Source organism: Pongo abelii, chromosome 12, assembly GCF_028885655.2.
Source record: "Pongo abelii isolate AG06213 chromosome 12, NHGRI_mPonAbe1-v2.0_pri, whole genome shotgun sequence".
NCBI classification, from domain to species: domain Eukaryota; kingdom Metazoa; phylum Chordata; class Mammalia; order Primates; family Hominidae; genus Pongo; species Pongo abelii.
The window spans coordinates 47256118-47278531 of record NC_071997.2 but is presented as its reverse complement, the minus strand read 5'-3'; the positions used below and the strand labels follow the sequence as shown (position 1 = coordinate 47278531).

At 43.0% G+C, this 22414-nt stretch overlaps 2 protein-coding genes across 5 annotated transcripts in view; one reads left to right on the top strand and one right to left on the bottom strand.

Moving 5' to 3' along the window:
* Positions 1-19329, top strand: part of DNAH6 (dynein axonemal heavy chain 6) — a 325727-nt gene extending 306398 nt beyond the window's left edge. For both annotated transcript variants that reach the window (XM_024242264.2, XM_054547993.1), the window contains 7 exons: positions 5425-5554; positions 8157-8284; positions 12106-12291; positions 12821-12893; positions 13745-13896; positions 15605-15827; positions 19050-19329. In XM_024242264.2, the coding sequence (XP_024098032.2) occupies positions 5425-5554; positions 8157-8284; positions 12106-12291; positions 12821-12893; positions 13745-13896; positions 15605-15827; positions 19050-19153 (996 nt within the window). In that variant the 3' untranslated portion in view covers positions 19154-19329. The remainder of the gene's footprint in view (positions 1-5424; positions 5555-8156; positions 8285-12105; positions 12292-12820; positions 12894-13744; positions 13897-15604; positions 15828-19049) is intronic.
* A 2094-nt stretch (positions 19330-21423) lies between these two features.
* The window catches only part of TRABD2A (TraB domain containing 2A), a 59511-nt gene continuing 58520 nt past the window's right edge, over positions 21424-22414 (bottom strand). For all 3 annotated transcript variants that reach the window (XM_054547989.2, XM_003775888.5, XM_002811842.6), the window contains one exon: positions 21424-21858. In XM_054547989.2, coding sequence (XP_054403964.1) covers positions 21678-21858 — 181 coding nt within the window. In that variant the 3' untranslated portion in view covers positions 21424-21677. The remainder of the gene's footprint in view (positions 21859-22414) is intronic.

The window sequence follows — 22414 nt, the reverse complement described above, 5'->3', positions numbered from 1 at the left end:
GACACCAGCCACTAAAAGAGACACCACCAAGGCCTAGGAATGGACTTAAAGAGGGAGCATCTCTCATTTTCCACCCTCACCCCCATTCCCATTGGAGCCCTTCCTGTTGGGGCCTGGTAAGTGTGTGTACTTCAGTAAGCTGCTTTTCTGTGATTCTCCATTGGACCCACCCCTGCTGAAAGTAACTGTGAGTTGGAGGAGCATGCTTCTCTGGTGCCTCCACCCCCACTGAGGGCTATTGCAGCTAAGAGCCTATGTGCTGGCTCTTTTAAGCCAGGACTACAGCCTGAATTACAATACCAAACAAAAATAACATTGCTACAAGCAATGCCTGTCAAACACACTGCGTAACCCTATATGTAACCAAAGAACCCATATAGAGCCTTGCCCCTCTGAAAGCACCCAGAAACAAAGCCAATTGATTGTACACAACATACACCACAGTCATATCCTCCAGGAAAAAAAAAAGAATAAAAAGTCAAAAAACTCCATCCAAACAAGCAAATTCAAAAAGATAAAGAGGCATCAATTCCTTCAGATAAGAAGAAATCCACACAAGAACTTCAGCAATACAAAAAGCCAGAGTGCTTTTTTACCTCCAGAGGATCACACTAGTTCCCTAGCAGTGGATCCTAGTCAGATTGAAATGTCTGAAATAATAGATACAGAATTCAGAATATGTATGACAAGGAAACTCAATGAGATCCAAGAGAAAGTTGAAATCCAATGCAAAGAAGCCAGAGAAATAATCCAAGTTTTGAAAGATGATACAGCTGTATTAAGAAAGAACCAAACAGAGCTTCTGAAATTGAAAATCTCACTACAGGAGTATCAAAATGAAACTGGAAGCCTTAACAACAGATTACACCAAGCAGAAGAATGAATTTCGGAGCTCAAAGATTGGTCCTTTGAATCAACCCAGTCAGAAAAAAATAAAGAAAAGAGAATTTTTTAAAAAATGAGCAAAGGCTCTGAGAAATATGGGATTATGTAAAGTGACTAAATCTACCATTTATTATCATTCCTTGGAGAGAAAAGAAAGTAAGCAACTGGAAAACATATTTGAGTATATAATCCAGGAATATTTCCCCAGTCTCACTAGAGAAGTTGGCATGCAGATACAAGAAATCCAGAGAACTCCTGCAAGATACTGTACAAGCTGACCATCCCTAAGACATAGTCATCAGACTTTCCAAGGTCAAACCAAAGAAAAATTCTTAAGGCATTAGAGAAAAGGGCCATATTACCAATAAGGGGAATCCTATCAGAATAACAGCAGTCTCTCAGCAGAAAACTTAGAAGCCAGAAGAGATTGGGGGCCCATTTTTAGCATTCTTAAAGAAAAGAAATTCCTGGGCCAGGCGCAGTGGCTCATGCCTGTAATCCTAACACTTTGAGAGGCTGAGGCAAGTGGATCGCCTCAGCTCAGGAGTTCCAGACCAGCCTGGGCAACATGGTGAAACCCTGTCTCTACTAAAATACAAAAAATTAGCTGGACCTGGTGGTGTGAACCTGTAATCCCAGCTACTCAGGAGGCTGAGACAGGAGAATTGCTTGAACCCAGGAGGCAGAGGTTGCAGTGAGCTGAGATCATACCATTGCACTCCAGCCTGGGTGACAGAGTGAGGCTCTGAAAAAAAAAAAAAAGAAAGAAAAGAAAAAAAGAAAGAAAGGGAAGGGAAGGGATTCCAGCAAAGGCTTTCATATCCTGCCAAACTAAGCCTTATAAACAAAAAACAAATAAAATCTTTCCCAAGCAAGTAATCACTGAGGGAATTTGGCACCAGCAGACCAGCTCTACAAGAAATGCTTAAGGGAATCCTAAACATAGAAATGAAAGAACAATACATGTAACCACAAAATCACACTTAAGTACATAGCCTACAGACTGCATAAAGCAACTACACAATCGAGACTACAAAGCAACTAGCCAACAACACCACAACAAAAACAATACCTCACATATCAATATTAACCTTGAACATAAATGACCTAAACATTCCACTTAAAAGATATAGAGTGGCAAATTGAATTAAAAAACAAGACCCATCCTTCTGCTGTCTTCAAGAGACCCATCTCACATGTAATGACAACTATAGGCTCAAAGTAAAGGGGTGGAAAAAGATCTTTCATGCAAACAAAATAAAAAAGAGCAGAGGATGCTATTCTTGTATCAGAGAAATCAGACCCTAAACTAACAAGAGTAAAAAAGGACAAAGAGGGCATGATATAATGATAAAGAATTCAATTCAAGAAGATTTAATGATCCTAAATATATATGCTCCCAACATTGGAGCACTCAGATTTATAAAATAATTACTTCTACCTAAGAAAAGACTTTTACAGCCACACAATAATCAGAGGAGCAGGGGGTGGGGGGACTTCAACACTCCACTGACAACATGAGACAGATCATCAAGGAAGAAAACTAACAGAAATTCTAGACCTAAATTCAATACTTGACTAATTGGACCTAATAGACATCTTCAGAATACTCCACTAATAACCAAAGAATATACATTCTTCTCATCTGCACACAAAACATAGTCTAATATTGACCACATGCTTGGTCATAAAGCAAGTCTCAACAAATTTAAAAAATCAAAATCATACCAAGCATCTTCTCAGAACACAGTGGAATATAATTAGAAATCAATACCAAAAGGAACTCTCAAAACCACACAAATACATGGAAACTAAACAACTTGCTCCTGAATGACTTTTGGGTAAACAAAGAAATTAAGGCAAAAATCAAAAAATTATTTGAAACAAATGAACATAGAGACCCAAGACACCAAAAGCTCTGAGATGCAACAAAAACAGTGTTAAGGGGAAAGTGTATAAAGCTAACTGCCTACATCAAAAAGGTATTAATAGAAAGATCTCAAATTAACAACCTAATGTTGCACCCAAAGGAACTGGAAAAATAACAACAAACTAAACTCGAAGAATGCAGAAACAGAAAACCAAATACTGCATGTTCTCACTTACGAGTGGACACTAAACACTGGGTACACATGGACGTAAAGATGGGAACAGTAGACCCTGGGGACTCCAAAAGGGGGGAAAAGGAAGGAAGAAAGAGTTGAAAAACAACCTGTTAGATACTATGTTCACTATTTGGGTGATGAAGTTCAATAGAAGCCCAAATCTCAGCACCAAGCAATATATCCGTGTAACAAATGTGCATGTGTACCTTCTGAATCTAAAATGTTTTTTAAAAAATTAAGACAAGTGGCAAATCAAAACATTTTTGAAACAAAAAACAGAAAATTTCGCTTTCTATATTATAGAATTATCTTATAAATTAATAATAAATAATGAAGTGCTAAAAATCAAAAATGTGCAAAAAACATTATGAATAATTCATAAAGGAGTAATATAGATGGTCAATGAACATATTTTTCAAGATTTAAATTCTTAAAGAAGTGCAAAAAATGAGAAACTATTTTATCTATTAAATTAGAAACATTTGTTTAAGTAATAATATTAATTCTTGCAAAGACATAGAAAGGCTTATGATACACTATTGTTGGAAATATAAATTGATACAATGTTTTTAGAAATTAATATGGTAATACCCAGTTTTAAAATATTGCCTCTACTTAACCTATCATTTAAAGAATTTCAGAAATGGTGGATGAAATTCATACAAACATATTCTATTCCCGAAGTGTAATAAGATCGGCTGGGCACAGTGGTTCACGCTTGTAATCCCAGCACTTTGGGAGGCCAAGCCAGGTGAGTCACTTGAGGCCAGGAGTTCGGGACCAGCCTGGCCAACATGGTGAAACCCTGTCTCTACTAAAACTATAAAAATTAGCCAGGCGTGGTGACGGGTACCTGTAATCCCAGCTACTTGGAGGCTGAGGCAGAAGAATCGCTTGAGCCTGGGAGGCAGAGGTTGCAGTGAGCCAAGATCACGCCACTGCACTCCAGCCTGGGCAACAGAGTGAGACTCCATCTCAAAAAAAAAAAAAAAGTCTAATAAAATCAAAAAACTAGAAATTTCCAAAAAATAGATAAGTAACTCACATTAATTACGATGCATTTATACCATAATTAGTATCACATTGTCACTTAAATTATCACATAGTCACTTAAAGCATGGTTCATGAGGATTTTTCAGTGATATTAGAAGACTCATAATATTGAAAATGAATTAATATTACATAAATTTATTAGTTCAATTTTGCAAACCTTATGCACATATATACAGAAAGTGTCCAAGTTGAAGTAAACTATAGTTTATTTAATTAAATATTACTTCATTATAAGTAATTATATCTGGAAAGTAAGTATCATGAATATTTTTTCTTTATATTTTTCTATCTTCAAATTTTTCTGTAATAAGCCATATTTTTCTAATTTAAAAAAAAAAAAGTTAATTGAATAAAAGAATGACCTGAAACTGTGTTCTCATGATTTTTCCCTGACTTTCATAATTTCTTTTAACTGATCAGCTTAAAAATGTTTAACCATTCTTTATTGTAGTAAAATATTTATAACAGAAAATATACATTTTAATCATTTTTAAGCATACAGTTCAGTGGCATTAAGTACATTTATTTATTTATTTTTCTTTTATTTCCTTTTGAAATAGCCCTCCCTCTGTTGCCCTGGCTAGAGTGCAGTGGTGAGATCATAGTTCACCGCAACTTCTAATTCCTGGGCTCAAGCTATTCCCCATTCAGCCTCCCAAGTAACTAGGACCACAGGTGCACACCACCACACCCAGCTAATTTTTTTTTTTTTATAGGGACAGAGTCTTACCGTGTTGCTCATGCTGGTCTCAAACTATTGGGCTAAAGCAATCCCTTTTGGGCTAAAGCAGTCTTCCTGCCTTGACCACCCAAAGTGTTGGGATTACAGGCATGAGCCTCTGGGCCTGGCCCATTAAGTACATTTCCATTGTTGCTCAACAAAAAAATTTTTAGTATAACAGTAACAACTATGTACTAGGCATTTCCAATGACCACATTTTACCAACTCTACCTTCAAGATAGAAAATAAAATTTCCTTAAGCCAGTCACAAAAAGACAAATACTGTATGATTTAACTTTTATGGAGTTATCTAAAATAGTCAAATTCATAGAATTAAAGAGTAGAATGGTAGTTGCCAGGGGCTGGGGAGAGAGGGAAATGGGGAGTTACTAATCAACAGGCATAAAGTTGTAGTCAAGCAAGATGAATCAGCGCTAGAGATCTTTTGTGCAACATTGTACCTATAGTCAGCAATAATTACTGTCTTAATTTGTTAAAAGGGTAAATCTCATTAATTGTTCTTACCACAGTAAAATAAAGTGAAAATAAATAATATGATTTTAGAGAACTGCCTTTACTTTTGTAAATAATTATGTCTGCTGCCAATTTATATTTTGAGAATTTGAGTCTTCACTGTTCTGTCTCTTATTGCCATTACAGTACAAAGAGACCAGCACTTTAATCAACACCATACTTGAGGTTCAGCCAAGGTCATCTACTGGTGGAGAGGGAAAAAGCAATGACGAAATTGTTCAAGAACTTGTTGCTTCTGTCCAGACTAGAGTTCCAGGTAATAAATAATTCTAGGAATCTGTATGTAATGGGAATTTTAGGAATAAACTCAGAGAACTGAGTGATAAACAAGTGTCAAAACCTGCTGATTATGTAGACTTTTTTTAACCTAAAGAGCTCTTTTGACGTGGAGCTCTTGATTTATAGACTAGAAGCTTACAGCATCTCAACATCTCAACTGCCAGAAGCATTAGGAGGAAATTGGTTTCCAGCTCAATGTAACTTCAACCAGACTCTTTCCTGAGTTTCCCTTGGTTTCATTATTCTACTGTCTCTAGACCTGTGTTGTGCAAGAAAATAGCCACTAGCCACATATGGCTACCTAAATTTAAACTTAATGTAATTTAAAATTCATTTCCTCATTTGCACCAGTCACATTTCAAGTGCTATCATATCGGACAGTACAGGTAGAGAACACTTCCATCATCATTAAAAGCTCTACTGGACAGTCCTGCTCTAGAATCCATTTAAATTTTTTCTCCATTTAGAAGACATGGCTAAATTACTTTCACCTTGTTTTCTGAAAAGTGAAAGAGTCTTCCCAGGCCCGGCACAGTGGCTCATGCCTGTAATCCCAGCACTTTGGGAGGCCAAGGCGAGCGGATCATGAGGTCAGGAGATCAAGACCATCCTGGCTAACACGGTGAAACCCTGTCTCTACTCAAAATATAAAAAATTAGCCGGGCATGGTGGCGGGCGCCTGTAATCCCAGCTACTCGGGAGGCTGAGGCAGGAGAATGGCGTGAACCTGGGAGGCGGAGATTGCAGTGAGTGGAGATCGTGCCACTGCACTCCAGCCTGGGTGACAGAGCAAGACTCCATCTCAAAAAAAAAAAAAAGAGTCTTCCTGAATGATCACAAGAGATCTATTTTAACACTTTTCTTAGATCGATAGGAGATTTAGATGTCTTAGTTATTCATGGTTGGAAGAGATGTCATTATAGGAAAAAGAAAATTGAGGCAGAAAAAACGGCAACTGAGTCCTGCTAATGCCCTTAAAGCCCCTGGAAGAAAAGGAGCCTTGTGGTTTCAAAAGTCAGTTATCTGCCTCCTAGAAGCAGGCCCTCAAGAGAATGTCTACTTGGGTAAAGAATTCTGTTGTTGAAGCAAACAGAGTCAATAAATATAAGATCAGTAAATATAAGATGGAGTGCTGGTTGGGAAAAGGATGGAGAGATGAATGGATAGCTGCAGAGACCGTGCACTTGTTTGGTAGAATCCCACTGACACCTAGGAGGTTTTTCTCTCCAGGCTTCATAAAGCTTGTCCTTTTACTGTGAAGTGCTAAGCAGATCATCTGCTGAGACTGAGGGGGCAGGAAAGCAATTGGCTCAGCAAAAGAACTGAGGGTTTGAAATAGCCCTGAGAGGAATGGTGGAAAGAGAAGACCAGGGACATGTAACCACAGCACAGCGGACCCAAGAGATTAGACTCATTGGCACTGCTGTGGGATTTTTGTCCAGCAGCCAAATGTGTGTGGTCAAGAAGGAATTTGATACATGTATGTCATAGCCATTTGTTTACACATACTTTTCTCAAATAAGCAAGGAAAAGGCTGTTCCTTCCTCTTTCGTAGCTCATATCGTTCTTCATCTGAGCCTGCATTTGGTGGATTGTAGGGAGAAAGAAGAGCTACATTTTCCATCCAGTTTGAACTATGGGCCTGTTTAATAATGCAGTCAGTCCCTTTAAATAATGCCCAGTAACATGCGATAAACACTAAGTCTCTCTCCTGTCTCTAGTCTCCTGCCCCCAACCTTTCCTATGCAGTGCGGGTGAGCAGGGAAGTGGGAGATTTAAATGCTTGTATGGTAGAGGGGGAGACTTAGGGTCCCTGGACCGTCTAGTCTCTGGAATGTTCCTTGTCTGCCAGGCAACCGCTTCATCCTGCTAGCATTTACCACTGAAGCCTTCAGGACTCTGCCTCCCAATCAGCCAAAGCCAGGCACACCTTCCTATGCCCTCCTGCCAACCCCCCTCATTCCACATTGGAGACCTTTCAAACCCCTCATCAAGCTTGCAGATACCACTGAGCCATGCTGACCTTCCATTTCATCCACTTCCCTCTCAACCCCTCACCTTCTCCCCACAGTCAACCAGAATGAAAATGAGCAGGCTTCTCCTTCCTTTTTCCAGTTCTCCTTCTACATTAGCACAGCCAGTCTTTCTATGATCTCACTTAAGCAACAAAGACCTACCTCTCCTGTCCCAGGGCCATAGATCACATAGCTCACACTGGCTGGGAAGATGAAAAGACCCATGGGGAACATGCTTTAAGGGAAGAAACAAAATGCAATGGTTTAATGTTTGAGGAAAAAAAGTGTGTGTGTGTGTGTGTGTGTGTGTGTGTGTGTGTATGCCCTGATACACTAATACACATGAATTTAAGCATAATTTTCTGTGATTGCTTCTATATAAACACAGGTGAATCACAAAAGCTTTCTAAATTATAGAAACGTCACATTTAAATCCTATGTATCTGGCTTAAACAATGAGAGAAGCTGGCTTTTTTAAAATGCTAAGATAAGCACATTGCCTTAGCAATATTGTGACAACAAATCAATGATAACTGGCCTGAGGAATCGCTGTGTATGTTTCAGAAAAACTGGAAATGGAGGGTGCTTCTGAGAGCCTTTTCATCAAGGATCCTCAAGGACGCCTGAACTCCTTGACCACTGTTCTTGGACAGGAAGTAGACCGGTTTAACAACCTGCTGAAGTTAATTCATGTATGAGAGCTTACTTTCATCATTGCTATTGAGCATCAAAGCTTTGTAGAGGGTTGTATAATATGAAATTCTTCCATTTCCATCAATTCAGCATTTCCATTTGGATACACTAACAACTCTTCAAGCCCAATGAGTCTAAAAATGAATTTATCCTTCTCTAATGAATCTGTATTCCCATTTTCTAATAATGATGGAGTGAATATGTAACATTACAAATTCTCAGTCTCCTCCTTATCCTTATACCCTTAGATTCTGTTGACTCACTAGAAATTGATCAGAGACCTAAGCACTCAATTAAGAGTAATTCAGTGCTTGTTCCTAATGTCTAGTTTGCATTTCATAACATAGTCTTTAAGCGAGACTGTGAAAACCAGAATCTGTCGAAGTGTGGGCCGCAGAATGCCTGCATTAGAGTCCCCTGTGGTGTGTTCAACATGTGGATTCCTTGATCTCACTCAAGATCTACTGAGTTAGAATTTCTTGAAGCAGGGCCTGGGAATATGAATTTTAAATAAACTCCCCAGATGATTTTAATGTCACTAAAATTTGCAAACATCTGTTTGATCTTCTGCTCTATGTTCATAGATACTTTCTCTCTGCATTGCCTTGCATTTATAATGATGGTCAAAGGCCTTCCTAGTTTCTCTGTGCATAACTTTGATAAGAGAAAAAGAATAACTATTAGAAAATATTGAGCATTAACAGGAAAAGTGTTACTGTGAAGCAGGGAACCAAACACCTACTTCAAGGTCAAGACTTGGGGATAAGATTGGGGGAGAACTGGGAGAGATCTTTTACAGCTAAAGACCATTTCTGTTCCCTATCAGAAAGGCAAAGTCTCCGGATGTTGCTGCTTGGCTGGCAATACCTAGGCTTGTTGGTTAGGTGGACCCTGGGTCAGCTGAGTATGTAGTCTTCACCTTGGGACTATGGCATCTAGTCAGGTATGCACCAAAGTCGGCAGGCTAAGTCTGTCTCCTCTCTCAGTCTCCTGGTCAGGTCACCAGGTCAGGGCTTATTTCCTTCTATATTGAATGAATTGGGGTACAGACTAAGCTGCTATGATAAAGACCCCCATAACATAGTCCAAAACAAGATAAAAATTCACTTTACTCTCCCCTAACAGCCCTGAGGGAGCCCTGTCTAGGGCAGGTAGTTAATTCTGCTTTGTGAGCTCATCCAGGGATAAACAGGTTGGCTATTCCAGTCTCAACAGACAACTTCTGTGTCTGGGTCTAAGGTGGCTGCCCCAGTTGTCCCCTTTTGCCAGCCAGTGGGAAGCAGGAAAGAGAGAGGCAAGGAAAAGCAGCTTCCTTATAAAAATGTGATCCAGTGGTAGTATACATCCTTTCTTCTTATATCCCATTAGCCAAAACGTGGTCATATGACCACAGCCCAGCCGCAAGGGTGGCTGGGAAAGGAGTCTCTCGATGGGGTGCTATGTGCCCAGCTAACACTAAGGAGGTGCTGTTGTTCTGAGGAACACCAGGAGACGGATGCTACTCATGTCTTGCCCTTTCCACATCATGAACTTTCACCCACTTGAATTTAAGTCCAGATGTCACTTCTCCATAATGTCTTCCTGGAGACCAGCCCTTCCCTCTACTGCCAGATGAATTAGGGTCCCATCCTCAAGGCCCTGTCATCTCAGGTCTCTGTGTCCACCACTGTATTCATTACATTTTTTGTAATTTCCCCCTATGAGTATGGCTACTCTAACAAAGGATTTCTTAAAAACAAGGGAGCTGTTATATTCGTCATCTTTGTTTCCTTAGTAACTGACATACTAAATCTTCCATGAATATTTGAATGTACAAGTGAACAAATGTGACTCTCAGGTCTACTTTGGTCACTTTTTCTGGTCAAACAAACCCCAGTCCACCACTAACAGAGGAATTCACCTAATGGAAGTGTAAGGGGAGGAGCCCAGGGACAGGTGACCTGCAGGGCCATCAGGAATCACAGCCAAGCATTCCCATCAGAAGGGAGGTGCTCACCACAGCATGCTGTGCCTTTGCCTGAGGCCTTCCTCACCTGAGCTCTAGTCCTAGACCTCAGGCCTGGTCCTGCCTTGCCGTGGCTTTGTTCCCAGCCTCACCTTCCCTTCCCCTTGGGAACAGCCAGGCAGTACTATGGTGGCAATAAGAAAGCCAGGGGAAGGGAGCAGCACCCAGGAGTCTTGGGGAATGCCATCCTGGTGAACCCACTCTCCTCCAGACAGAACCGTGGGATAGGACAGGTCCTAGGAGTGACAAGGCCACCCTGTGTAGGCTTCGAGCCATAAGGGAAGGAAAGCCTTTGAAGTACTCTTTCTCCCATTTAATACATCTGTGTGTTGGCTGCCTCCTTTGGGAGAATCGACTGCAACATGACCTCTTTCTGTTTTAAGCAGACCTTGAAGATCTCAGCAGTCTGCTCCCTCCACCTCTATCATTTTTGTGTTCTCTCTGCATTTTAGATGAGTCTTCTGCTACTTCTTCCTATTTCCAGGTCTATCATGGAGGATGGTCTTGGCTCTGGCTAAGGGCCTCTTTCCCGCACTCTGCTGCAGATGGTTCCTCAGATCCTAAGGACAAATCTAAGTAAAACACTTCTTTTTTCTACCACTGCCTCTTGTGAAAAGAGGTACAGGGAGAAGGGAACCAATAAATAAATCTGTGAAAGAGTGGAAAGACGTGTAGCCTTGTTTCATCCACACAGTGCCTGTCGCTAAGATGCTGTGCATGTGGTCCCAGGACTTATTTGGTTGCTTAGTCAACATAAATTTTGCCTCTAACATCTTCCTATTATATTTTCCCAATATATGGCAGTTTTCACAACACTGCAACCCACAGGGGCCATAACCCACCTATATGCTCTCCCTTGTCTTTAGCCAGGTGGCAAACATCGCCCTGTACTCCACTCTAGCCCAGTGTCTCCCAGGACTGTGGCCTGCCTCCATCTTCTGGTGAGAGAAGGAGAGGCTTCGAGACATGTTTTAAGGAGGTGTTTCCAGTTCAAGGAGACCCTCTGATGCCAGCTAGAAGATTAGTCTCATCTAAGACTCTCCCCTTTCCAGCCGGACATGGTGGCTCACACCTGTAATCCCAGCATGTTGGAGGCCGAGGTGGGCGGATCTCCTAAGGTCAGGAGTTGGAGACCAGCCCGGCCAACATGGCGAAACCACATCTCTACTAAAAATACAAAAATTATCTGGGCATGGTGGCACATGCCTGTAATCCCAACTACATGGCAGACTGAGGCAGGAGAATCACTTGAACCCAGGAGGAGGAGGTTGCGGTGAGCCGAGATCATGCCACTGCACTCCAGCCTGGCGACACAGCAAGATTCTGTCTCAAAAAAAAAAAAAAAAAAAAAAGACTCTCCTCTTTCTGCACTAACTCTGGGGTTTGGGGGAACCCCCTGAGCAGAGATGACCAGTAGCATGAGGTGGTTCTCACTCCCCGTCTCCCCCTCCTCCTCACACTCTGTGCTTCCCAAATCACAGTCAGGCCTATTTTTCTTTTGGCCTGGAGGAGTGCTGGACAGTGGCATTTCTCCCAGCCACTTCTCCAGGGTTCAGGAGACATTTCTGCTTCCTTCTTTCCACTGCATTGGACTCTGCTATCAACTGCCACCCTGAAGTGTTACACCGCAACGGTCACATATTGTAATAATGCATGAAATATTGGAGGGTCTGGCCCAGCAGACAGTGTGCAAAGAGGATAGAACCCAGCAAGTGGCGCCTCCAGGCAAGGCAGCCCCTGCTGTCATTAATGTGTGTCACTGAGACTGGAAAATGACATATGCAAAGGCCACCAACCCCTTTTTTGTTCTTTCAGACTTCTCTGGAAACACTCAACAAAGCCATTGCTGGATTCGTGGTGATGTCTGAAGAAATGGAAAAAGTGTATCACAGTTTCCTCAACAACCAGGTTCCCGCTCTGTGGTCCAACACAGCCTACCCATCCCTGAAGCCACTAGGATCGTGGATCAAAGACCTTATCCTGAGGACCTCATTTGTGGATGTAAGAAAATTCCTTTCACTGGGTTTTGATGAATCTGATGGCATAGTTGGCCTAAGGTCCCTAGGAAGCACTGGCTAAAGATATCCACAGTCACTGATGGATAATCTGAGCCCAGAGAAAAAGAAATGTCCAGAATGGCATCACTTTAAAAGTCTTCTACTGATTATAATATCATTTGCCCTAGGCACTCATCCCCACCTTCCACTTTAATTCTAGGCATCCTTGGGGTTTCAGCTCTAATCCATGGGACCCCACAGTGAGGTATAGACCAACCAAGATCAGTCCAAATCCCAGATAACTTTGCTGCTGTCTCCCTCTCACATACCCCACAATAACCAGGCTCTGTGTCCGCAGTCATCAGGCTGGCAGAACAGGAAGGGGAAGGGGCAGGCAGTGAAATGGGGGTGGTGACTAACTCAGGGCTGCTTTAGATTCTGCCTCCTGAGAAACTCTCCCAAATAGGACTTTGCTTTAGAAAACAAACTCCATCCCAGAAATAACGTTTATTATGAGTATGTTTCTCCTTCAGTTGTGGCTCAAAAGGGGACAGCCTAAGTCCTACTGGATCTCCGGTTTCTTCTTTCCTCAAGGATTTCTAACAGGTACCAGTGCTTTCTAGAAAAACCCCATAGGAAAGGCCATGACTTGTCATACACAGGGTTTTAAGGTGCTGGGGAAATGACATGGCTGCTAATGCTCTAGCAATGAGGCTATTGATCATAGGGCAATCTAACAAGGTCCTGCTCTTCCTCACTTGTGGGGGGCAGAGGAAAGATGGCAGAGATAGCAGATGTTCCCCAGCAACCTAATCCCTGTCCCTCTCAGGTTACATAAGTGCAGGCACTGCTGCCTCCAAGAACACACAGAGTGTGCCTCAGTTCCCCATGTGACCCACGCTCAAGGGCATCAACTGCTATCCACCCACTCAGACCCCAGCTGTGAGCAGCTCCCTTCCCTCTGAGAAATTCTCTTGATGTGCCTCCATCAGCTCTTGGGGAATCTGGCTAGAGAGCCTCAGAGGGGGCTACGGCCTGTGAGCAACTCAATGCTAATCACCCAAGCCCTTCATCTCTCTCATTCTTAATACCTATTAAACAGCCCATATAAAACAAGCTGGGCAAAATCCTAAAGTTAGTGAGATTGGGCTCTGAAACTGCCTCACTGGTTTGTCTCCCTCATGGCAGGGCAATGCACTGCACACTGGCCTTCCCTGCCTTCCCTCCCTTCCCAACCAGGACCAGAGCTTGTCCGTCCCTTGGGCCCTTACCTCCCAACATGACCCGCAGGCTTCCTGACCCTGTGAACTAACTCAGAGGAAGGTATTAAGAGTTGGGTCTTCTCTGTGGTGGGAAGGCTCTCTAATGCCAGGGAAGCCTGGTTTGGGTGAAGGGGAATAGTGCCTGGGGAGTAGCAGTGTTGTTTGAACACAGCTTTCCAATTTTCATAATTACAGGAACTCTTCAAAATCATGCTCGAAAATACAATTTGCCTATAGATGAGCTGAGTTTCAAATACAACGTAATTCCCACCTATCGGGATCAAGCTGCAGTGATAGAAGCTGCCAAGACAGTGCAATTTGGACAAGAACTGCCCATGGACGTGGAGGTATTGTCCACCTGGTTGTTACAGCAAAGCAGCTTCTATCCCACTGTCCTTGGAGATTTCAGACAACCTCCCATGCCTCACTCCCCCACCACCTCCCATTGGCAGGAGCAGGAAGGGCAGGGTAGTCATCACACCTCCAAGACAAGCTCCCCAATTAGCAGTGACCAGATGGGAACTGTCTAAACTAGTCTGATTTATAGAAATATTTTTAAAGCAATATTTTTTGATTTTTTAGCTACCTTTAGTAACCTTCTTCATCTTACAGAATCAATACAGCAAGAAGTTAAAAGCAAGGGTTTAAAAACTGGAGAAGCCTGAGTTTGAATTCTGACACTACCTTTCAGCAGCTGTATGTGCTGGAGCAATTGTTAACGTGTCTGCACCTCTTATTATTTTAAGATCCTTCTTGTCTTAAGAAGAGGGTGTCAACTTTCCCATGTCAGGAAAACTTGAGGCTCCAGGAAGCAATACCCACATAAAAGCTCCCACCGGAGCTTTCCAGGACCATCTGCCACAGAGGCTGATTCTGACAGACAGAAGTTTACAGTGACCACCAGGGCTCTGTCCCTCCACCCCAGTTCATACCATGTCTCTGCTTGGGTCATGTGCGCTGAGCCATGACAATGCCTTACAATCTCTGAGATCTGGGGAGACCTCAGACTGTCTAGCTGGCCTGTCTCCTGGCCCACCTAGCAAATGTCTGCCACCAACAGACCAGGAGACAGGCCAGTAGTGCATTGTAAAGGAAACAGCTAGTGTCATGTGACCAGCACATATAGTGGTCTAAACACAGGGTATGTGTTTAAACAGCTTTACGTCTGTTACAAACAGGCAAGACCACTGTCAGCCCATTTGCCGCCTTGGCGCAGCATAGGAAAAGGTGCTCCCTCTGGGTGATGCCCAGATGGTGGACACCCAGTAGGTAGCAGGATAGTTTTCAGGCAAACCTGCATAAACATATGTGCAGCCCAAAAACAGGAAGGCCCATTCTGCTGCACCCAAGAAACAGAAAGGTTAGGACACCAAAAAGCAAAGACCCACTAAAAAGAATTTAGTTTACCATCCTTTTATTCACTATAAAATGCACTATATATTATCCAAACAGCTCTTAGTCCTCTGCCTGCAGACGTGAGGCTCCAATTATCCAAAGACCTCGGGCCAGAATTGGCCAAATCCACTCAGGGTTTGAGGAAGGATGACTCAGATGCCCACAATTGGCACAAAAAAAAAAAAAAAAAAAGTGTGCACCGGTGGAGACATCCAATCACATCACAGGACTCTGATGGGCAGGGTCTCTCACTCTCACTCTTTCTTATTTAATACAAACATTTAAAAGTAAGCATAATTTTTTAAAAAGAGAGAAAGAACAAAAAGGAATTGTCCATGGGCACTCTGCAAATATTATTGCAGATATATAATCTGTCTTCTAGGAGGGCATCCAAATCCTTGAAAAACCTTGCTAAGAATAACAGACAATGATCTCAGTACTCCTCCACCTCCCATGAAAAGGGGAAAAGTCATTACATTATTATTACATTTTTTTGCCTCTCAGAGCCTCAGGATTGACCTCTCTAAAATGTGAATAATAACAGCAATGTATAGAGTGTTTTTTAGAATTACCTGGTGAGGATGTGGGACATAGGAAGTGGCTCACACCTGCTGATCCCTTTTCCCCCCTCTCACTTTAAGACTTCTGGATATCTTTCAGTTGCCCTTTCCTGAGGATGGTGTTCTTGTTCATGGGATGTTCATGGATGCTTCTCGATGGGATGATAAGGAGACGGTGATAGAAGACGCATTGCCCGGACAGATGAATCCAATGCTGCCTGTGGTGCATTTTGAACCACAACAAAACTATGAGCCAAGCCCAACACTTTACCACTGCCCACTTTATAAAACAGGAGCCCGGGCAGGAACACTCTCAACCACAGGTGAGGATGTTCTTAAGATTAGTTCAAATAATGACCAAATGCAATCTTCAATCAAAGTCCAAACACTAAGCTGTGATTGGCTCAAGATCTCCCTTGGGCCAATAAACTAGACTTAAAATGAAGCCACCTATAACATACAAAATTCATAAATGTCATTATACATTCTATTTGTTCTGAGTGTAGATTAATATTATAGAATTAATTCTTGCTTCTATTAGAATCTAAGGAGTAGAAAATAGAGTTTAACAAGTAGAGACTTCCACTTTCAAAATGGTGGCCTGAATAGACACTAAAATCTCTCTTTTTGTCACTAAATCCATTTTTACTCATTATAAAAGAGATTTTAAAATAAGTGAATAGGCCGGGCAAGGTGGCTCACCCCTTTAATCCCAGCACTTTGGGAGGCTGAGGCGGGTAAATCACCTGAGGTCAGGAGTTCAAGACTAGCCTGACCAACATAGTGAAACCCTGTCTCTACTAAATACAAAAAATTAGCCGGGCATGGTGGCGGGTGCCAGTATTCCCAACTACTTGGGAGGCTGAGGCAGGAGAATCACTTGAACCTGGGAGGCAGATGTTGCAGTGAGCCAACATTGGGCCACTGCACTCCAGCCTAGGTAACAAGAGCGAAAACTCCATCATAAATAAGTAAATAAACAAATGAATAAATGGACAGCCCTGATGCAAAACTCTGAGTGCATCTGAAACTGAGATACAGCCCTGAAAAAAGAAACCAGACATAAAGAAAGCCACCTCAACAGATACACCAAGGGACAGCTGAAGAATGAGAAGAGAGAATGAACTGGGAAAATCGCCTTGAATACAGCACAGTGGGAGGGGAAAGAAGTGACCCTGTGGAAGGAGCCAGAATTTGCAACATTTTTCTTGTTTTCTAGGCAACCTGAAAGGAGAAAATAAAGAATGGAGGAGAGAGAATGTTTGAAAAAATAATGGCTGGTAATTTCCCAAAACTAAAGAAACAGTTGAATCATTAGATTATGAGATCTCACAACATGGAAGGAATGATTTTTAGCAACATACAAGTAATCAAATCTTCAAAGAAACCTAGATATACCAAAGTGATACTTAAGACTGTCAGAGACAAAAAAAAAAAATGCTCAAAATAACCAAAGAGAAGAGATGATGTATAATATATGCTGGAACTGAAATCCCAGAGAATGAGAATCAGATTGATATCAGTCAACTCTCATTATCCACCGTGCATATAAAAAGATAATGGAGAATCACCTTCAAAGGGTTGAGGGAAAATACCTTTGAACCAGAATTCAAAACACAACCAAACCATCTTTCAAAAGGGAAGTGAATAAAGACAGTTTTGAACATATAGAGGCTCTAAATTAATCATCACTGACCTTCTATTTTGAAAAAAATCCAGCTGTCTAGCCAGGTGTGGTATCATGTGCCTGTAGTCCCAGCTACTCAGGAGGCTAAGGTGGGAGGATCACTTGAGCCCAAGAGTTCAACACCAGCCTGGGCAACATAGTGAAACCCCTATCTCAATTTAAAAAAAAAAAAAAATCCAACTGTCTTTGTTTGTGTTTGTGTTGCTATAAAGGAATACCTGAGGCTGAGTAACTTTAAAGAAAAGTTTATTTGGCTCATGGGTCTACAGGCTGGTGCCAGCATCTGCTTCTGGTGAGGGCCTCAGGATGCTTCCACTCATAGCAGAAGGCAAAAGGGAGCTGGTGTGTAGAGGTCCCATGGCAAGAGAGGAAGTAGGCAAGATGAGAGGGAGGCGCCAGACTCTTTAACAAGCAGCTCTCGCAAGAACTAATAAAGTGACAGCTCACCCCCCATTCCAAGGAGTATTAATCTACTCATCAGGGATCTGACCCCCATCACCCAAACACCTTCCATTAAGCCCCATCTCCAACATTGGGAATCAAATTTCAACATGAGATTTGGAGGGATCAAACATCCAAACTATAGAAGCCTGGCATAAAGAATTCTTACAAATCATTAAGGAGAGGGGACCAACAACCTAACATTATCTGAAACTGTGACAGAAACCCCATCTTGTACAAGGATCAAAAGAAACTCTTTTTCAGCTACTTAAAAGAGGGGTAGTCCTATGTAGTAGTCATCAGTGGCCACTAATATCCCAATAAAGAAAGACGATCAGACATAATGTGCTTCCTGATAGAAGTACGTACTACCTAAGAAGTATTCTTGCCATAAAACTCAAACCTGCCAGCCTGGGCATGATGGCGAGACCCCACCTCTACAAAAAATACAAAAATTAGCAAGGTGTGGTGCACGCACCTGTAGTCCCAGTTGCTTGGGAGACTGAGGCAGGAGGATCGCTTGAATCCAGTTCAAGTCTGCAATTAGCCATAATCAAACCACTGCACTCCAGCCTGGGCAAAAGAATGAGACCCTATCTCAAAAAAAAAAAAAGGGAAAAAAACCTCAAACCTGAATGTAGTCATGCCTCTAGATCTAACCACCCCTTACAGGAAGAGAGAAATATATTTAAAATCACCACAGCAATGCTGTCATAAAATCCAGATTCTGGGAAACTTAACAGGACAAACAGTCTGGTTGTTTCAACAAATATATTACAAGGGGGCGGCAAAAGAAGCAGAGGGAAACCTACCAATTGAAAGATTTAAGAGACACATCACTGTTGCAAGATATGAAACTCATTTGAATCCTGGTTATTAAGAAATTATTAGGCTGGACGCAGTGGCTCATGCCTGTAATCCCAGCACTTTGGGAGGCCAAGGCAGGCGGATCATTTGAGGCCAGGAGTTTGAGACCAGCCTAGCCAACTGATGAAACCCTGCCTCTACTAAAAATACAAAAATTAGCCAGGCATGGTGATACGTGCCTATAGTCCCAGCTACTCAAGAGGCTGAGGTAGGAGAATCACTTGAACCCAGGAGGGCAGAGGTTGCAGCGAGCTGAGATCACGCCACTACACTTCCAGCCTGGGTGATAGAGTGAGACCCTGTCTCGAACAAAAAAAAAAAAAAAAAAAAGTTCTATGAAGTCTAAGCTGGACAAGTCCTAAAGAATTATTTGTTCTAAAATCTTCATTTTATAGAGCATAAAACAGACCCATAAAGGACTATTTGTCCAGCATCTTTAGGGGCAGTCAGTCCTGGAACCCAGATGTCTTGACTCTTTGTACCCTCTCTCTTTGTATGAGGAAGTTATTCTCTAAGTAACAACCCTTTTTTTTCCTATATCCTTAATTAGGACATTCAACCAACTTTGTGGTAACCGTCCTGTTACCCTCCAAGCGGTCCAAAGACTACTGGATTGCCAAGGGATCAGCTTTGCTCTGCCAGCTGAGTGAATGAAAAGGTGCCACCTCAGCCCTGAAAAAGAACCAGGCCAGAGATCTTTCCTAATGGGAGCAAAAGGTTTCAATAATTTATATGTGAGCAAAACGGTATTAATTCTGATTTGACTTAAACGTATTAAGTGTGACTTTTATTTCTCTTATGACCTTAAAATAAAGTGTTTGAGTTCTTTCTGTTGGCAACCCAAGTTCTGCTGTAGAAGCAGTGGGTTTGACACCCACCTGTTAAGCCTGCTCCCCCACCCTAAGTGAGAGGCAGCTTCCCATCATTTACTTTCTGGGACCCCCAGGAAGAGTAAGGACTCAGCACTCGCTTCCCCTCACAGGCTCCTTTTTTCTTCATCCTGATAGGAAAGGCCCCAGGTGCTTCCATTTCTAGACAAGATTAAGGCTCTCAGAGTCCAGTGCATGGGAGGTTGATGCAGTGAGCACAACTGGTAGAGCAAATGAGCAGGATAAGAAGAAGTTGGCCTATGATGTCAGTTCCCTGTTCTGTGGGGCTGCATCACAATCCTTGGAAGAGCCTGTGCTTTCACAAAAGGACAGGCCAGTCCTGCCCATGTATGGAGGATTTTCCCCTTCCACTTTAGGAAGAATCTGTGTGAAAACTAACCAAGTCCCAGCCAGGTGCATTTAAGCCTCTGCCACCTCAAAAGCAGAGGTTGGTGGGTCAGTTCTCAAATGGAGCAGCCACTGTGACAAACCATCTTGTGTCAGTCCTGCCAATAATGGTCTGCCTGCTTCCTCGGCCATAATGTGACCCAAGAAACAAGGAAATCACCCAGCTAGGATTGAGCCCTTGGTGGGAGCCACACCACCCTCTTACAAAGAATTGGAGGAACAGAGTCAGCCACCATGATCCTACCCTCCCAGTTTATCTCTGCCTCCCCACTTCATCCCCATACCTATCGAAGTTAAGAGCAGACTCAAGTCGCAGAGAAGCAGGGAACACCACTTTTACCAGAAATCAGTGCACAAATCAGAAACTACTCTTGGTGTTTCAAGCAGAAATAGGTACTAACATGGTCACAGGAATGGCTGCCACTGCAGAAGTCAAAGAGTTGATATCAGACATCACAGCATCTGTACTCCAAGGTGGGAACCCTGAAGGAAAAATTGTGCCAACCTCACAGCTACTCCACGCTGAAGCAGGGGAATAGAGGGGGCTGCAGAGACTGGCTACTGCACAAACTTGTGTCTGCTGAAGCCTGCACATAACCACGCCCCCTGCTCAAGAAAAATTCCCTCTGCCCACTTTTGTTTTCCAAATATCCCATGAGTGTATCTCATTAGGAGAATCGAACACAGCAGCAAGGGGATTTGGGAGTTTTTGCCCGCCTACCCCTGCAATACAGGTGGTGCAGAATGGAACCAAAGTGGTGGACATGGGTCCTGAGTGCCACCACATCACTGTTTCAGTAAGGCCACTGAGATCTTCTGGGCCCTGGAAATAACTGAACATGAATCCACAAAAGCCTCAGAAAAGGAAGGGAAGCCAGAGCTACAAACCCAGGCAATCAGCCTTACCCTAAGCCAGATTAGGGGACAAATACAACTACTTCTTATTGACCCCACCCAAGTCCTGGACAGACCTTCTACCCAGGGTTTTTGTGGGCTATTCAGAGGCCCAGGACCATAAAGGATGCTTGCCACAGGTGGGAGACCCTGATCTGGAACCATGGTGGTTAGGGGAGGGAGATCACCTGGGCAGGGTTAAAAGCTCCCATTTCAGATTCAACTGGGGAAGTTCTACTCTTACACATTTTATAGAGAGAGTCCCAATAAGATTTGTATTTAGAAAAGACATTGACAATAAACGTGTAAATAATAAATAACAAAATGGGGATTGGGGGTAGTTTAAAAACCACTTTCTTGCACAGCACCTCTGACAAAGCCTACCCACGCCCCCCCCCACCCCCCACCCAGCCTCCAGCATGTCAGTGAGACACACACATTATACAAAATAAAAGCATCTCTCAGGGCACAGGGAGCACCCTATTCACCAGAGCTTGAATAGAGAGATGCAGACCACAAGTTCCATGGCCCACTGACTCCCCTGCATCCAGAACCAAGAGTGACACAAAGAAAGGGAGCGGAAAGAAGAAAGGGTCAGGATACAAAGCCAGGGCCTGAAGGGATCAGAGCTGCAGCTGAGAAGTGCAGGGCCTAGGGGGAGGCAGTGAAAGGATTCAGAGGGTGTGAGAGAAGAAATTGTCTGCCTGATGTATATATATACATCATGAATAAAAATCTACACAAAAAAAGGTATTTATTTTCATACAACTCATTTATAATTTATTTTCACACAACTCACTATGTTACAAAACTGTACACCTGCTGCCAAAGTTGGATAACCCGAAGTCACATTCCTTGGAAAGAGAAGAATCAACACTGGGCTTCTTTTTCAGGAGAAGTCTTTTCTCCTGGATTGGGCCCAACAAGGCTAGACCAGAATGTGGAGTACAGGAATGGCCATTCTTCAAGTCCGAGGGGTCAGGGTCTTAGCCTGGTGCTTCCAGTCGTTACAGGGGTGTCTCTGTTTGGAAAGCCAGCACCAGCACCCATAACAGAGGAGTCCAGAGAGACAGGCAGGCACTGCTGGCCACCATCTGGCTGTGGTGGGAATACCCATGGCGAGGGAGCCGCAGGTCAGTGGAGACGTGCCTGTCCAGGACAGGGACCTGGAGTTGTGGGACCATGTCACTAGGAGGCAAAGAGAAAGACAGAGTCTGAAGTCACAGCAGAAACCACTACACACGCCAAGGCCCCCAAATGCCCACACAGCTTCTCTTCATCTCCCCTCATTAAAGATAGGAATGGGTATTAGTATGTTAATAGGCTTCCTATATCTCTGGCCCTCTTTCATGTCTTTGGCCACTGCTACCAGAAAACCAAATGGCAGAGGATATTTAGACCAGCAGGCTGGCCAACTGTCCCTGGCTATTTGGTTCTTCGTTCAAAGATTAGTGAAAGTCTTGTATAAGGCCCAATTCAAAGTTTGCTAATCATTAGCCTCTGGGCAATCTTAGGCAGGGACCCTCCTCACTGGCCACCACAGAGGCAGAGCCAAACCATGCAGATTCCTCCCTGGGTCTCTGCCTCTCTCACCTGCCCAAGTCCAGGCCTGATGTGCACAGCATATAGGCATACCAGGTCAAGACAGTTCAAGCTGAGGGGCCCATGACCTCAGGCTTACCCAGATCTTTCAACTCAGCTGAGGTATAGTGCCACCAATGGCCTTGTTTGAAAAAGTACTAAA